The following is an 18558-nucleotide window of genomic DNA, read 5'->3' on the forward strand; positions in this document are numbered from 1 at the left end:
CTTGTAAGTAAGGTATGTCTACTGTCCAACTCAGTCACTTTCTCAAAAGCTTCTTGTCGATACTTTACATTAGTGGATTTTCGACCCGGGCATCCCATAAAATGGCATTAAATGAGCATCCTTAACAACTACAAAAAACAATAAACTAGACAGCTAAAGGGTGAAAGTATGGAAATAAGTGGAACGTATGACACCTGAAAAGCCTTGGGCTGTGTTGACAGCATTCAGAGGATAGGAAGACCATGTATCCTAGCAGCAAGTAATTTTGAAAGATTGTGAGGAATATGAGTGTTTGAGGGCAAAGGTATAACATGCCCAAGATCATGTGGTAACAAGAAGGGCAAAGGCACGATCGTCAAAATAGAACGTTGGTAGGACACTGGATGGGTGACTGGAAAGTCGAAGGGAGTGGTCCATTAGACTGTTTGGTTGATGCTCTTGTAAGGAAGCGGCTTCATGAAAAGACCAAAAACCTGTAAACAAAGAAGCAACCTATGTATGGAATGGAAAGTTGTGACAAACACAACATAGAAATGGAAGATTGAAACATATACAACATAGAAGAAGATTGTTCCTCCAGTAAAAAGCTATCGACTCCTAAATTGATAGAACGCTTGAAACTCCATGAGCAACCACACCCCGGAACACAAGCTTAATTTCTTCCTTTTGTTAGATTTGCCTTTACAAGGAAACTTCCTTGCCATCATTGCACCTGTTAAGTACTGTATTGCCTACTCTGACCTTCAATTTTCTTTGAAAGTAGTTTTTAGAAGAGTTATTATGCCACAGAGTAGGACGAGCTCTACGTTTTCAATGTGAGACAAATTGACCATCAATCTCTACATTGGATGAAATAGTAAGCAATCTAAGTATAGAAGCTGACGCATGAAACACGAGGAATCAAAATAGCCATCTTGTATTGTGATGAAAATGTGAATTGCTTACAAAGGACCCTCTTGGTTAGTGCTTTGCACAAAACCATTTAGTCGACAATGTTTGCACATGAGCATTGTTCAATGTTCGCTTTTGCTCAAAACGGCTATTTTTAACAACCTCAAGAGGACATATTATGGTTCTGCTCCATATTGGATGAATGAACGACAGTGAGAAATACTTGCTTGCTTTTCTTTGAATTCACCATTTTCAATGGCAATGAATGAGCAAATGGTGGAAAGAATGAGTCTGGTAAAGATGGAGCATGTCAGCAGCCAGGATTGCCTGACAATGTGGCTACTTCAGCAGGTACTAAGAGCACCATTTGGAAAGGAGTCTTGTGCTGCAGCCCTCAAATCTTGCGACCTGTCCTCTGCTATACAATAATCCTTGAGTATCGCCGGAGTGGAAGCACGAGCCGAATCTGTTGCTAGCACCACTAAAATTCTTTGTTCCAGCTCAAACTGCATGTATGGGCTCGTACATGCTGCCAAAACGACCAAACACGTGAAGGTATTCAAATCAGACTCACCTCATTGTTCTAAAATCAGGTTCAGATACACCAGCAATTTCTGCATGACTTAAAAAGCTCTTACAGTCTACAAGTTGTGCCAAGTGCTGCATGTTCTGTATCTTTGTTCCATTGAAGCGCAACGCCTACATATTGGTCGAAGTTAGCGAGGAGAACTGAACTGAAAGAAACCTTTTTGCTTTCACCATGCACATGATTTACCTGAATATGGCACAAGTCTTCATAGCCTATGTTCACAGAATGGGCAAGGACCTACACAAGCACCACTCCACTCAGTAAAATTCGTACTTCCATAAACAAGCTAGGAGTGGATTATGAGAACCTACTTGAGAAAGCAAAACCATTTCTTGCCCTTCAAATTCTGCCATGTTAAACCCAGCTAATGCACGAATTCTCATCTGCATATGCCACATACAAACTTGTACACAGTATATCACCCTTCCTTGTTGGCAGGCTGAGAAAAAATGCGCAAAGTATTTATAAACTTACCTGCACATAGATGTTCTCCTCACTGTAGCTTTCTCTGCATTCACAGACAGATTTGATAATCACATCTTTCTTTTACGATCACAAGGGGAAAAAAAGCAGGCATAAAAGAATTGTATTGTGCAAGTGTGTTGCAATGTAGTATGCACTGCTCAATGGCTTTGCGTTGGTGCAATTGTCAAGCATCAACTTTTTATGATTAAGCTGTTTACCTCAGGCACCTTGTACACAAAGACAGACAACCAAGAAAAGCAAGGTTGAAGGAAATGGAAAGGTTGCCTACACTGATTGTGCCTCTCTCTCTCTCTCTCTCTCTCTCTCTCTCTCTCTCTCTCTCTCTCAGCAGGCGAGAAGGTCAGGTCAGCAGGATCGTACAGATTGTCAGCCAAAACCAAACAGCAGGATCAGGTTACAGATCTTCAGACCGATCAGATTTTCAGCAGGCATAAAATTTCCAGAATTGCCTCTCTCTCAGCAGACAGATTTTCAGCTATATTATGTATGCATAATTGAGGACAACAAATATATTCACATGGTGCAAGTATCGTGAATAAACCAAAATGGGGCTGAGTCTCTGGATATTTGGCAGAGCAGACTGAGTGTCCCGCAGTGGGCTGTGGTAGTATATATACCCGCATTCGGGTTGTGGTTATTACTTCTCCGCCTGGACTCAGCTAAGCCAAAGCGTCAAGCTATACCGGCATCGCCAATGGAGGCCATGAGCGCTTCGCCAGTGGAGGCCATGATCGTTTCGCCAGTATGTAAGCCCCATACGAAGGCAACCTTTGTGCTTACAAACAAGCGGATAACACAAATGGAAAGGGAGATGAAAGAATGGAAAGCAGAGATGGAGGGATGGTGGAAAGAGAAGGCCAACCTTCTTCAAATGTTCCTCAACGAAGGCGCGCAATGGAAGAAGGAGAAAGAGGACTTGCAAGCAGAGCTACAAGCACTTAAGGCGGATTCACAAGCACTTAGAGAAGAGGTCACAGCCCTCAAGCGAGAGCTTGCGAATAGAGTAAGCAGCGGACTGGAAGAAGGGGAATTCCAGCCCTTGGTGATAGAGGAGATCAAGGTCATCAAGGAGCAGGTACGGATGATCACAGAGGAGGAGAAACAGAAGGTGGTAAAGACGTCTTCGTAGATGGATGTGATCACGAAGACGCAAAAGAAGGCGGATGAGGCCGAGAAATGGATAGAAGTCGCTAAGAAAAGGAAAGGGAAAGAAACCCCATCCGTCCCCACTCCTACAATCATCAACATGACTCTAGAAGAAGAGCAGCGAAGGAAAACTAGAGCCTTGCATATAAGAGTAACCGGTCTAAAAGACCGAGATGATGTGGAAGGCGAAGTCGAAGAACTTCTCCGCATGATGGGTAGTGAGGCTACTCATACAAAGGCATGGAGGGTAGGGAAGAAGGCACAAGGCAATGGGGAGACTTCAAAAGGGAGAGCTTTAATCATCCATTTCCCATCCATGGAGGCAAAGAAAGACTTCTTGAAGAAGCGCCCTACACTAAAGAAAACGGCCATATTCCTTGGAGATGACCTCACTCTCACACAGCTTGTGCATATGAGCGAGGTAATGCCAGAGATTCAAGCGGCAAGGGAAAGACGGCCTTCTACAGAGATGACCGGATGGTGATTGTAGAGCGGCGCTCCACATGACGGTGCGAGACCTATGGGACCACACTCAAAGTTGCCACCTGGAATTGTAATGGATCTATGCGCCTTGATGTGGGTGCTTTTGAGGATAGTTTTACGGGAAGAGACATCATCTTCTACTCTGAGACACATAAAGCCCGGGGCAATCTATGCCTCACATCATAGTTACCCAGAACGCGGAACGGGAACGGCGACGGGATCCCTTGCGGAACGGGGGAACGGTGAGGGGTCCGGAACGGGAACGGCGCGGAACGGGAGGCATAAAAACACCCAAATAATGCAATTTTAAGCTCTGTGTGATTCAAATATAGTAGTGTTAGAGTCCTTTGACTCTAATACTCACAGAAAACTTGATTTGAAGACCATTCAACCTTACTATGGCCAACGTATGTCGTATAGGCTTGAGACCATTCAAACTTGATTTGAAGACCATTCAACCTTACTATGGCCAACGTATGTCGTATAGGCTTGAGAGCTTGAGGGGGGAGGGACGCGGAGAGAGATTCAAACTTGATTTGAAGACCATTCAACCTTACTATGGCCAACGTATGTCGTATAGGCTTGAGAGCTTGAGGGGGGAGGGACGCGGAGAGAGAGAGAGAGAGAGCTTAAAAGTGGGAGACTCGACTCTCGAGAGAGCTTGAGAGAGAGGGGGAGAGGGAGAGAGCCTTGCCGACTAACAAGGCTAGAGCTTGAGAGTCAAGACTCGAGACTCGAGAGGGTAGAGCTTGAGCTTTCACCCTTGAGAGCTTGTGTGCACTGTGAAGGTAAGGGGTGGGGGGAAGGGCATTTAAGAAGGGGGAGCCTCACAAGATAAAGCTCAAAAATCTGAAAATCTGCCATTCCCAGCCGTTCCGGGCCGTTCCGGGCCGTTCCGGTACCAAAAACCCCTGCGGAACGTCTGGCCGTTCTGGGCCGTTCCGGGCCATGAAGACCCTCCGGAACGCCGTTCCGGCGTTCCCAACCCATAGGGAGGCGTTCCCTGGTAACACTGCCTCACATTAGTGGATATAGATGGGAGACAGCCTATAGACAGGAGACACGATCAGAGCACAGAGGGCGGGGCTCAAGAGGAGTCGCAGTATTATTCAGGGAGGAGTTGCAGCCATTGATACATATAGCCCGCAGGGATGAGCAAGCTAGGTACATGTGGGTGAGATTGAGAGCAGAGACAGACAGATATCTTTACATTGCTATTTGCTACTTTCCCCTGAGTACGTCAGTTTATGCACCACCCAGAGGACAGTCCCCCTTCTCTATTTTGGATGATGACATATGGGAGTTCTCTAGAGATGGTGACATCATCATTCTAGGGGATTTCAATGCTAGCACTGCCCATCATCAGACAGTATTTTCTGATACTTCAAGAGGAGATGCTGAGAGAGTTGGATGTTGCAGAGACGGGCCTATCCAGACTATCACAGGATGGAGAACACACTGAGTATGGACGACACTTGATAGACATGGGGACTGCACATGGATTGGCCATCTTGAATGGCCTATAGAGATTTCCCGCTCTGGGGGTTTTACATGCTTTCCACACAGACATGGAGCCAGCACAGTGGACTATGTCATGGCACAGCTGAGCCTCATTTCTTGTATCCAAGATCGGTTGGACCCAGACCTGTTGGTGTGGCAGTGGACCATGCTCTTGTGTCGTTGACCATCTCTTTTCAATTTAGTGTAGCACACAAGCTACGGGCAGCAGCCCCTACTCGCTACACCTTCACGCGGGAGACGGACTCTGTATACATAGATGGGATCTACAGACGCTTGTGCACAGAGCAGCCAGGGCGACCTCTGGAGGAGCTTACTACTATACTGACATAGACACTACATGATGCAGCATCAGAGGCATACCCACATACCCAGCCTGAGCAGAGATGCCGTTCGGGGAGCATGCCCCAGAAAAGTTGGTATGATGAGAAATGCCGGGACAATAGAGCTAGACTTCAGAGGGAGGTGCATTTGGGGGACATCACTCACAGACAGTCACAAATTGACTTCCGACGCCTAGTGCGGCGGAAGAAGAGGGCATTTTTGGCTCGCCTAGAGCAGGATTTAGACCAGCTACTCTTGAGTCAGGACTCACGTGAGGCATGGCAGCTCTTTCAAGAGCACCCCCCCCCCATCACTTCTAAAGAGGCCTAGGGCCAGTATGCATCATCTCTGTACACAGTTCCTGAGCAGCCCCCACTTCCCGACCCCCCCGACCATGCCCACACACATGTGCTTTTTTCACCGCTGAGATGGTGAGGAAGGCCATTGACAGGATGAGGACAGGGAGAGTATATGATCATGATGGCTTAGTGGCTGAGCATTTCACGCATGCCAGAGATTTACTAGCAGAGCTTCTAGCAGTTATGTTTAACCGTGCCATGTGTGAGGGCTTGCCTGATACTTGGAGCCTATCAACTATTGTACCTATCTTCAAATCGGGAGACCCTATGGAGCCTGGGAATTATCGCACTATCATGATTGGACACACATTGGCACGGTTGTACGCGTCTATTCTTGAGCAGCAGCTGAGTAGATGGGCAGAGAGGGAGGGGATACGCGCAGCCAGGCAGGCAGGTTTCAGGAGGGGTTTTTCTACTCTTGACCATATCTTGACACTCATAGCCATCATTGAGGAGGGCAGATCGCATGGGAGACGGATCTATTGTAGCTTTGTGAATTTCCGCAAAGCATTTGACACAGTGCCCAGAGCTAGATTGATGCGCAGATTGCAGCAGATGGGAGTACCCACAGAGCTCATTTGGGGGGTCATGGCATTATACCGGTCAGTAGTAGGGCATGTACGCACCCCAGAGGGTCTATCCACACCGGTTTACTCCACTATTGGGGTGAAGCAGGGCTGCCCGCTCTCTCCTACTCTATTTGGTATGTATGTGGATGAGGTTTCTGACTAAATTAAGAGATATGGTGATAGAGGTGCACAACTGGTAGGGACATGGATTCCACTATTGTTATATGTTGATGATATTGTGTTGATCTCCGACTCTCCGTAGGGGATGCAACGTCACTTGGATGCCTTTTTTCTTCCGAGAAAAAGATCCTTCTATTAGTTAATGAAAACTGCCCATAGGGCTACATCCACCTCTGCAAGAGAGGGCTACAACAAGCATGATGGGAAGACTCTCCCAATGAAAAAACAGCATATATACAATGAGGCTAAATCAAGAGATGGGAGGAGGGAAGAGCCACACAGGTGGACAGTAGTGTCATCTGAGCACCCCTTGGACTATGGTGTAGAAAGGCCCAGAGCGCCAGAGTCGAAGGAAAGCCTCGCGGCGCTCCCGCATGCGGTCGGAGCTACCCTGTAGTCCCTCAAGCTGTCCTCTGAGAGTATGGATCAGCTCTAGCCAAAAGTCACAAACAGTCTGCTGGTGGCACAGGGCGAGCCTCAAAGATGCGGAAACAGCAGGCCCACCAGATGAACCAAAATGTCAGGCCACTGATGAGCTCCCAACACTCCTCTCTCTCACTACACCACTCTTGTGGAGTAAGCTCTGTAGCAGGCTGGAGTGTAGGTCGCCCCCCCTGCATCACTATCATCCTGCTGGTGGAAGATAGCTCAAACTGAAGTGCCGGGCCCGTGAGTGGGGACCAGGCCGCTGCTCCCCAAGTGTACTGTCGAGCCATGGAGAGAGCAGGCATGAGCCGAAGAAGTCGTAGCCACACCTGTTGGGCCGAGGGACAGTCCCAAAGACAATGACGTTGACTCTCCACCAACAGGTCACAAGTTGCACATGCGGCCGAGAGACCACTATGCACAAGCCAACTCCCTACTGCTGTGGCTCTGTGTGCAACCAACCACTGAAACAAAGTGACGCGCCTCGGCTGTCTAGAGTCCCATAGCCTCTGCCAAAAGGCTGCCAAGAACTCGACTGTGAGGTCCTCCTCCTACCAATGACGTGCTGCAGCGGGGGGGGCCTCTCTCTGTGCTGCAAGTATATGACGTCCAAGCCGGACAGTGTACTGAAAGAAGGGGACTCCTGGGCGGTCTGCAGAAGAGAAGGGGTCCCTCCATAGCCACTCACCAGGATCCCACTGTACTCGTGCAAGTGGACAACACTCCCAAGCCCATAGCCTCCACTGTCCAGTCTCAAGAGCTGCTGGGTCAGGGTCTATGACGCAAGTCCTCCCACAGATGACCACAACTCAGATCCTCTGGAAACAACACTCTGCTACCTGCGGGGCCTCTACTGCAACTCGTTGTAATCGTCCCCCACCATGAAGCTCGAAGAACAGGGCTCGGACAGTCTTTGAGCAGGCCCTGACTGAAATGAGAACCTCCGGTTGTGTGAAGGCTCACATCCACCCGGGTGCTACTGGCTCGAGAGGCGTGAGCCACTCAACTGGAACTGACTCTGAGATGTCCTGACACATGCTCTGCACCCCTCTCATGCCCTGTAGCTGAAAACCCTGCACCTCCTCTGACAAACCTGTGAACTCTAGCCAGTCACCTAGAGAGCGTGTTGGACTTGCTGCCATGGGACCCCAAAAAAAAAGGGGCCGACTCCCAACCAAGTGGCCTCTCTGAGTGCTAACCATGGGGTTCCAAACGAGGGGCTGCCGTAGGCGCTCCTCCGTGCACGTCGGCTGTCTCTGCTCTAGGCCACGCCGTAAGAGCTCCCAAGATCGAAGCAAACTCACAGCGAAGCGGTCCTCCAGTCTCCTGCTCAAACCAACTCGGCGCATCTCTGTAAAGATGCATCTGGTCGAAGGTTGCCAAGGGCCTCTTGACTGAGGCACCCTGGCACGAAGCCTCTGCAGCAAGAACTCCTTCCAGGGCTCCTCGCCTGGAAGAAGTCCTCTGGCAACGAACTTCCCAAGAAGGGCTCTGCTCTGCTGTGCTGGATCAATGATCCCAAGCCCTCCCTAAGAACAAGGAAGTGTGATGACCGACCAAGCCACCTTGGCTCGGGCAATCTGAGTGTCACGACCTGACCAAAGGAAGTTCTTGATCAACCTCTCTACCTGGCTAATACAAGAACTCCAAAAGATCCAGCAAGAAGTGATGTAGCACATAGTCGCCAACAACACCTGGTTGGAAACTACTACTCTACCAGCCAACGAAGTCGTGTTGAGCTTCAATGTAACAGCTTTCTCCTGATAGACAGGAGAAGAGGAGCAATCTGCTGCTCGGTCCAAACCAACCTGACAACCCAAGTACCGAACTGCAGTCCCTGGGGGAATCCACCTGAAACCCTCTCCTGGCATCCAATATGGCACAAGAGCACTGCCAACCGAGAAAGGCTTTGTCTTTCTCCAGTCGATCAGTGCGCCCGATGAACAACAGAAGGTCTCCAAAGCCTGCTCACATCTGTGTAGATTGGCCTCCTGACCCTCTAAGTACAAGGCTGAGTCGTCGGCAAACTCAGTGTCCAGAAGCTCATCTCCCCGAATAGGGAGTGCTAAGCCCCTCAGACCAACTTGCTGTGACACCAAAAATCTGCTCATCGCCTCCGTATAGAACAAAAAGAGAAAGGGGGCAAGAGGACAAAGAGATGAAGTTGTGGCTGCATTGATTTACCTTCTCAAACACACTCTCACAAAAGCAATGGAAAACATTACTCCAAAGGACGCTTGGGATAGACTGGTTGATTAGGAACGAATGATTTCCGAACCCTTTTGTGTGGTTCCTCTTAATCTTTACTTACTAGCATGGATATCAGGTCGCAATTGCTATGGCGTAAGGTTACATCTAGGTGTGCCGCTGTCGTTGTGATGGGAGTACGTCTAGGTTCGCCCAGAGGAATATTGCTGACATCTTGTTTTGCCGTGGCGTGAAACAGACAACGTCTAAGTTGGCACCGTTTTTGATGTGGCGAGAATACGCTCAAGTTGGCTCAGTGAGTTACTTGCCCAACGCTATGGACCGCTCAGGAGAGTAAGGGTTTTTGGATAATGTATATACAGATCTATCGTGAGCTACAAACAAAACTTTCTAAGAGAAACACATTTCAAGAGTGTCTTTGCGGAAAATGATTTAACTTCTTTGTTTTCAAAAGAATGTTCTCAATACGATTTGAAAGACTGTTGGAAGGAGTATGAGTCATAAACGATTAAAAAAACGTGAACGTTTCTCATAATGTGGTAGTAATTAGAAAACAAAAGGCAAAGTGGTGTGAGTTCGTTGTGGGAAGCGGGAGAACGACGCCACAACGGCAACATTCTATGCACAGGTAGCTTTCCAAGTGTTTTTATATTTTTGTGAGCCTAGCGAGTGTCATGCCTTCGAGACTCAGTTGTGCCTCTAAAAGCTATGAGGTGTTTGCACGACACGAGATGAGACCAACCCACTACTGGTTCATGCCCAAAGCTACAAGTGTAGCAAGAGCAATGTCCACTAGTTCTCAAGTCTATAGAGATAGGGTTGAAGACTTATCAAGGACACCTTGGACCTCATATTGGTCGGGCGGGACATCACAAGTATTGAGAACGATGATATGTGGAAGCTCGTTCCTCATACATGCAACAAGAAGGTAATGGGTATGAAGTGGGTTTTCAAGGTGAAGTTCCATTCTGATGGCTCTTTAGACAAGGAGAAGGCTCGTCTAGTTGCTAAAGGGTATGCTCAAAAGGAAGGTATTGAATTTGATGAGATTTTCCTCACATTGCACTATTCACTACCATATACCTTGTGATTGCACTTGCTACACAATATGCATGATAAATAGATATCAAGTCTTCTTTCTTGAAGGGTGATTTTGATGAGGAGGTTCACGCGGAACTGACCCTCAATTTTGTCATGTCTTCTTGTTGACGAAGAAATTATTTAGCCTCAAACATGCACCCAAGGCTTGGTATCAGAAGATGCACCAAACTATCTCATTTATGTGGGGTTTGAGCGTTCAACTGTCAATTACCTTTATGAAATTCTCAAAGATGGAGATATTGCATCATTGTCTTGTATGTGGATAATTTTATTGTCTCATATTCGAGAGAGGTCTTGTTAGTAAGGTGAAAACTGAACTCATGTCTACCTTTGTTATGACCATCCTTGGTTTGTTGCATTAGTTTCCTCGTTTGCAAGCAATGCAGTCTCTCAATGTCATTTCCATCTCTCAAAAGAAGTATCTTCACAGATTGTTGCAAAAGTATGGTTCGGGAAATTTCTCTCCCACCTCGTTCGAAGGCATGGTTGTAGACCAGATTGGTTGTGCATAAGAATTTTAGTCCATTCTGATCCATATAATTGTCATGGAAGTGAGAGTAGAGCGAGAGAAGGTGTGGAGAAAAAAGAAAAAGAAAACTGTAGCCAGGCAGGGCACTCATTGAAGCCTATGCCCTTGCAGCTTGCCATTCGCGTGAGCAATTCCCCCTCAACCCCTCGCCCTCGCGCACTTCCCCTTCAGCCTCTGTTGCTCTCCCTCGCATGGAAGCCCCCCCCAACAAAAGCCCGCCTTCTCCCTACACCCCACCCCTCCCCTCTCAGCCCCTCTCCTCCTTGCAGCCCCATCACATTTTTCTATTCAATACTCCTCCCATACGAAGGTCTGAGCCATGAGTCAATCACATAATTTCAATAACAATTCTCTCTTCAATACTCCCCCAAACGAGGGTCCGAGCCACAAGTGATCCAAGGGTTTTCCCAAAATCATTGAAACCAGCATCAAAACCAAGCAATCTCAATCGACACCAAGGCAAGTTCAAAACAGATAAAACCCATTTAGAACAAATTCTGCACAATGTTCTCAAACAATATTCAGAATTCGAATCAAAATGACAAGGGGTTTTTCTCATTGCTTTTCCATCTTCCATGCTTGGAACTGCCTCCTCCATCCTGCTACCTGCTATTTGTAAAAAGCACCCGAAACACAATTTACTAATGCTGCAGAAAACCTGATTTGTTGCTAAAACCCTAAATTTCAAAGTTGTCGGAATCAAAATCCGCCAGCGAGTGGGTAGGGCTTGTCAAGAGGATCAACTTTGTCTTATGCCTCATCCAAATTCTCAGCCATTGAAGAGATTTTTAGCAGCCTTTTCAACATAGAAAAGTGCCAAAAAGCATGTTTTTTGTGCTTCTTTGGACAAGAACGAACTCTTGCTCCTTCATCTCCTCCTCCTCTTGTCGTTTCTTCTTCATCCAACTCCATAGCTTCCATCTGTAGGTCGATGTGGGGCCGGTTTGCTCGTCAAATAGACAAACGCTTAATGCAGGAACTTTAAAGCTTTACTCCCATCTCTCTCTCTCCAAAAAAAGGGGCAAAATTTATGTAGATTCTGGAAGAACCATCTTTCTCTGTCTGCTCGTGAATGGACCAATATGCTTTTAGAAAAGCACGCACCTGGAGCTCTAATACCACTGAAATAGGGCATCACCACGTGCCAACTAAAAGAACAAACTGGAACAAACTTCTAGTACTTCAATACAAATAGAGTCAAAGAAAGATAGAGAACCCACACAAGATATGCAGTGGCACACTCCTACTCTATACAGCATTGGCCCCAAACCCAAGCGTCCCTTTTGCTATTTTTTTATATTGCTCAACAAGTTACAAGCTCTCGGAACTCTGCTCTGCTTCTCCGCGCGGTAGAATGCCAGAGTGCGAGCCAAACACACTTATTTGAAGACCCTTGGCCTACCAAAAGCATGTCATATGAAAAGCTAAAGGTTTAAGAGGATTTGGTCCAAAAGCGTGAGCCCAAGGGGATGTCTATACAGGGTTGCCATGTCATCATGCAGTTCCGCGATTCACGTGATGATTTGTACAGCGTTGCACGTCATCAGCTACTACGCAAATTAGCCTTTTGCTGGGTCTTCTAGTGCTTTAGGCCTCTCAACAAGAATCTACAAGTTGGTTGGGTCAAGATTTTTAACCCTAACCCCTTTCGTCTTATAGGCCACTCGATTGGTATTCAGTAAGTTAGCAGGTCTTCCTCTTCTCCTTCCGTTAGGTTTTAGACCCCTCAGCCGGGATCTGCAGGTTGGCTAGGGTAGGATCAGAGAATCAGAGAGTCCTAACCCCCTTCGTCTTCAATCGTTGCCACCTCAACAATTTGTGGCATCTCCTGGAGGCCCGCATTCTCCTGAAGTGGAAAGATCATTGACGTCCAGCCCCTCTAGCATGGATACTAGCAGCTCAAGTTTGAGACCGGGAGATGGTGACCAATGTCATTTGGATGAGCATGCTCGCCACCCAAAGCAATCAGGGCTCATTTTCGATAGTGGCACCATGGTCTCGAGCCAATTTCTGATGTTCTTGTCGACAAAGCAGATTTGCCCATCTCGGTGTGCTTCCTCAGCTTGTTATCTCTCACTACTATTGAGAATCGGTTCCACAATTGGATCGGTCTTGAAGAGGGTGTGCACTACAGCTTCAGTCACTGCCAAGGCAGCAGACCCTATAGTACACGTTTTGGTTAGAACATTCACTCTTTCCTGCAGGTAGTCCTACTGTCTAGGGTGAGTAGTGGATGGTTCTGCCAAAGCGTGGAGTATTCAGAACTCCCGAACCAATGCTTCATATGTAGACAAATGGGCCATCTTGCGAAGGCTTGTCCTTGCAACAAGCCTTGACCCGCAACATAGGTTCAACTTGCCAAGGCTCGCCAGACACAGCGGATAGAGACACAGGATGCTCCGGCTGGCACCTCCTCAAAGACAGATGACCAATCAGCTGATGGCTGGCAACAGACACGTGGTTGTCGCCACCAGGGACAGACACACCACACAGGCCCCGTGGTGGCAGACCTACGATAGGCCACCAGCATTTGGGTCCTACAAGGAACCGATTTGATCCTCTACAACAAGATATCCCTAAGGAGACTCCTTCCACCTTAGCCTGGCCATCGTCAGGTCCCCCTTCCCCTCCACCACCCCGCCTCCACCTGCCCCTTCTCCACCCACCCCTCCCATCTCCAACACTAGACCAGTAGCCTTGGCTCTTAGCCCGTCTCATACCCCAGCACCAGCTCAAGGGGCAAGACACTCCTGTGCAGCTCTGAGATCTCTTGGAAATGCTTTTGCCACAAGCCAACTGGTCGAAAGAAACAACCCTACTTGACGACGCCACTTTTGGTGTAGGTTTCTATAACAAGAGTGTAGGGCATGCAAACTGAAAAGAACATACAGAGACAGAATTTTTAGCTCTTCAAAACAATTGAACAGAGAGAGAGAGAGAGAGAGAGAGAGAGAGAGAGAGAGAGAGAGAGAGAGAGAGAGAGAGAGAGAGTTCCGCTCCCAAAGTGAAACCCTGGCACCCCTTTCGATATTTCTTTATATTGCTTTAAGAAGGTTACAACTTCGAGGCTCTCCTCTACTCCTACGCAAGGTAGGATGCCAAGAGAGACGTACATATTTAAAGGTCACTGGCCTCTCCAAGGAAACGTCATAAAAAGAAACACTATCGAATGCAGCTGGTAAAAACATGGCACCCTCTCGCTGGTCCGCATTTTGGGCTGCCACATCATCATATTTAGGCAATTTTTAGGTCTTCTTTATCCTTTTTTTGAACGGTTTAGGCCCCTCAGCCAGGTCTTGTAAGTTGGTCAAGGTTAGGATTTTAATCCTAACCCAATTAGTCATCAATTTAACGTTTTAGACCCCTCCGCCGTCTAATAGGTTGGTTGATCTTCAATTAATGCCATGTCAGCACTTTGTGCCAACTTCCCCTTTTGAGAGGGCTGACAGAATTTTGACATTCGTCGGCGATAGGAGTTTTCAACTACAACTTCACATGCTTTGTTGGCGACCCATTTCCTAACCTCAAGGCAGTTTGCTTTAGAGTACATGTTCTATTCCTGACAGCCAGAGGTGCAGATGCCTTGGAGACAGCTGTTGGTTTCTCTTTTTTGTTGTGTGGCAAGGATCACACAGAGTGGACCGTGCATACAGTGCTGGATTGGCTCCATGTCCACCCCTCATGAGTTCTCTCACCACACGGAGGACTTGGGCGTGACAAACCTGATGCAGACCCTATGGCCACTAGCCAAGTTCTCTGTGACACCGCCTGATGCAGCAGATTGTACACACATTGTGGTATACTTCCTATCAGACACCCAGAGTGCACCTTGCTCTGTATATGTACATGGAGATTCCTCGACAGAGGATGTAGCTCTACGAACTGCACGCTCATCTTGGGAATAGGTTGGACACCCTTTAGGCGCGCTTCTCTCCAGGCCTCGTATGCAGAGTACTACCCAACCGAGCGGACCTCGAAGATTGCCAGGTTGGCTGCCGAGGCAGCATCCGATTTCTTTCACTGACCCCATGAGAATTGTCTCATGGAATGTTAAAAGGCTTGCTAGACCCTAGTTTATACGGCAGAGGGGAAAACTCAGACGAGATGCCTTGTGGGTGGCGCAATAGATATACCGATGCTTCAAGAGCATCACCTTTGTGTTTGATCAATTTCTTTTGGCCCTTGAGGCATTCAGGGAGGTGTATGTATGACTATGGAAACAAGCCATTGTAGACAGAGGTATCATAATTCATTGTCCCGAGTAGAACCTAGTGGGTCACTATCCTGGTTAAAGGTAGTCTTTTGAGCCAATGGGTCACTATCCAGGTTCAAGGTAGTCTTCTAAGCCAATGGGTCACTATCCAGGTTCAAGGTAGTCTTTTGAGATTCTTGAACATTTATGCACCCAACCATGCGAGTGCACGCACTGAGTTTTGGTCACATATTGTGGAGTATTTACTTCATGCAAAGCAGTGGTCAATTGTTGGAGGCGGAGCGGGGGCGGGGGGTTGACATGCTTGAGGACTTCGCCATGATAGCTGCCCAAGGGAGGATGGTTTAATTCCAAGCTGCTTCTTGGAGTATTGGGAGGTTCTTGGTCGAGAATTTTGTAGTGCGTACCAACACATTCTGCACACTGCGGAGATGCTAGATAGCATGAGTGAGTGCTTGATTTATCTTATCCCCAAGGAGAGGCGGGCTTTTTGGATGAGATTCGACACTAGCAGCCCATCATTATTCTCAAATCAGCCTATAAAAATTCTAGCAAAGGCTTTGAGTTTGAGAATTAAGCCGCTACATAAAAGAATCGTACATGAGACACAGACGGATTTTGTCAAGGGTGTAGCATCCTTGATAGCATTTTCACCTTCAAGGAGGCGATTGCTCTTGCTCGTCACCAAGGAGAGGATCTCTTGGTGCTGCTTCTCGTCTTTAAGAAGCTAATGACAGAGTTGACTCGAGCTTCCACTATACGCCGGATTGGCTTTTCACATGCATAGATTAGAGGGGTGTCTGCTCTCTGCACGTGTTGCTTGTAAAGGCAAGAGGGGAACATTTCATGCTCACATAGTCAATACCACATGAATGCCCTATAATCTATTACTCCCTTCCTGTTCCTTTTTTATGATGAGGCAATTGAGTAGATTTTTGACTTCCCAAGAGGTTGGTCTTCGAGGATTACAGTTACCTATTTCAGGGAGATGATCTTTTTAATGTTAAGTTTGCTGATGACTTAGACATGTTTTTGGAGGACCAAGAGGCCAATTTGCATAGGTATGAGTAGTCTCTTGAGGTGTTCTGTTGTGTTGCGTTGGGAGCATTGATTAACTAGTCGAAGACAATCGCATTCAGGGTTGGTCATGCTCCCACGCGCAATTGGTTGCCTCGAGAGGGCTTTAGGTGGATCCCCCAAGGGACACCAACTCGATGCATGGGTTATCAGGTTGGTTTGGATCTGTAAGATCCTCCTCTCCTCCAATCCATTCAGCACAGCTTTCACTTCCGACAGGGCTGTAGTGGCCAACCAGGAGCTTTTGGCAACTATGTGGTACATCACATCTTGCTGGGTTCTTGCAGCAGCCAGTTGGAAAGGTTGATCACGAACTTTTGGTGGTCACCGTGGGACACACAATTTGCTAATGCCAAAGTTTTCTAGTAGGTCATTACTTTCCCTTGCTCTCAGGGAGGGTTGGGGATCATCAACCTATCACAACAGAGTAGAGGTCTCCTTGGTAAGCTCATTGTCAGAGGTCTCATTGCATAGAAGGATCCCTGAAAGGAGCTATTGGTTCATCAGATTTGTGTTGGGGTCCCACAGAGGAGCGGCCCATGGAGCCCTTCCACTCAATGGATTTTCATATAGATGCACAGAGTGGACCTAAGCAGGACATGGGAGAACTGATTTGCTTTGAACTTGCTTCGATCTTGGGAGCCGCTACGGAGTGACCTTGAGCAGACTCAGTCCACATGCATTGAGGAGCACTTGAGACAGCCACTTACGTGGAACCCTTTGGTCGGCAGTCGGGGAGGTCACATGGTGGGTAGCCAACCTCATGTCTATTGAGGTCCCATGGCAGAGGGTCCAGCCCGCACCTCTAGGGTTTGGCTATAGTTTGCAGCACTTCCTGAGGAGATTCACCGCCTTCAACTATGAGACATGAGGTGGGTGCAGAGCATGTGTCAGGATATTGTAGAGGCTATACACTTGTGAGTCGACAGCTCTCTGTTGGATGGGGGACTTGAACTTGACTAGAGGTACTCATTGCAGTTAGGGAATGCTTAAGCAAGCTTTTGCATGTTCTTTGAGGTTCAGAGAGCGGACCGTCCCCACAGTCACTACACAGGCACCAGTGGTGGCCGAGTGCTGCTTTCAGTGAATCTTGTTGTGGGCATCAGTGATAGGACTCGTGAGATAGACCTTGATCCATCAGCTCTTGAGTTGAGACATTAGTGGTTACACGCTTAGGAGAGCTGCCCCCCTGGTGCGACTGCAGTAGGACTCGAGGGAGTGGTTATGAGGGATCCTTTTACTCCACTGACAGACGAAGAGACGTTCATCCTGCTACAGTGGACCATTGACAAGATGAGGGTCTCAAGACTTAAGTTCTTGACAGATTTTTGGGCATGCCTATGGGACGGCAAACAAGTTAGGAGAGTCACTATGTGCCAGTGGCTATTTGCCCATCGAGCTTCTGCACTTGGGAATTGGTTGGTGCACACTACTGGACACTCTATGGTATGTACAGCCTGTGACCATGCACTTGAGACACAGCGCCATTGATTGTGGAGCTGCCCCATGGCACAGTAGGTTTGGCTTCTGATTCTTTGATTGATGCATGCATTGTCCACAACAAAGATAGAGGTTTGTTCAGAGCTCAGAGATCGAAGAGCTCAGAGCACAGCAAGAATCTAAGCTGGTGCACTTTATGTCGTTCTCCAAGAAATCCTCCCCAAGGCCCCCTTAGAGCTTATTGCCACATGTACTTTTCCACATCCGAGCTAAAAACATGCTAATACATCTCATAGCTTCTAGCCAGGTGCTGCTTCATTCTAGGAGCAAAGCCAACGACCACCCAGTCTGCCTTTTCGTCCACCAACCATCCGATCATATGCTACAGATGTGGTGATGGATTGTCTCCTTGAGCCTTTGTAGGATTCGAGGACATGGATACAACCAGCACAGGAATTGGGCACCAAGATGGCTTTTTACAGAGACCACCTTCTCCAGCTTACGGAAGATGGTTTTGTGGCGAGACCCAAGATACCCACTTGTCTCATGGGATACGCTGTGCTATTGGCCAGTTACGCACATCTTCTCACCAGTTGCGGATTGAGACTGGGAGGTACAGCGGAGTACCAGCAGAGGACAGGACATGCCCCTTGTGTAACACGGAACCTGAGACAGAGCTACACTATACATGCCGCTGCCCCGTCTACAACGAGATACGAGGTCGCTTCCACTGCCTGTTCAGAGAGGGTTTTGGACCACTCTCAAGAGTCATGGGATACGAAGATCAGAGATGTCTGGGTTTGTTCTTACTCGAGCTGCGCAGACACAGAGATAGCCTGATGAATGGCGAGGCTGGCCCGTCTCAAAGATGGATCACAGACTTCTTCAAAGCAGACACGGGACGGCCGCAAGAGCCACTCCCACAACAGAGCTCCCCCTCGTCTCACACCAGAGGCACACCGATTGATCGAGCGATTGAACTAGGGAAATCCAGGCGCCCACGACTGCGAAGAACTACA

The 18558-nt window shown here is 47.8% G+C and overlaps 1 protein-coding gene across 1 annotated transcript in view; it reads right to left on the minus strand.

Moving 5' to 3' along the window:
* Positions 1-897: 897 nt before the first annotated feature.
* LOC147440021 (protease Do-like 9) overlaps positions 898-18558 on the minus strand; it is a 214468-nt gene continuing 196807 nt past the window's right edge. The window contains exons 17-21 of the mRNA XM_086485715.1: positions 1955-1988; positions 1792-1863; positions 1667-1717; positions 1530-1590; positions 898-1420 (exon numbers count right to left, since the gene is read on the minus strand). Of these exons, the coding sequence (XP_086341841.1) occupies positions 1236-1420; positions 1530-1590; positions 1667-1717; positions 1792-1863; positions 1955-1988 (403 nt within the window). The 3' untranslated portion in view covers positions 898-1235. The remainder of the gene's footprint in view (positions 1421-1529; positions 1591-1666; positions 1718-1791; positions 1864-1954; positions 1989-18558) is intronic.

The sequence above is a fragment of the Adiantum capillus-veneris genome, chromosome 16 (genome assembly GCF_014529385.1).
Source record: "Adiantum capillus-veneris isolate H3 chromosome 16, ASM1452938v2, whole genome shotgun sequence".
Lineage (NCBI taxonomy): Eukaryota > Viridiplantae > Streptophyta > Polypodiopsida > Polypodiales > Pteridaceae > Adiantum > Adiantum capillus-veneris.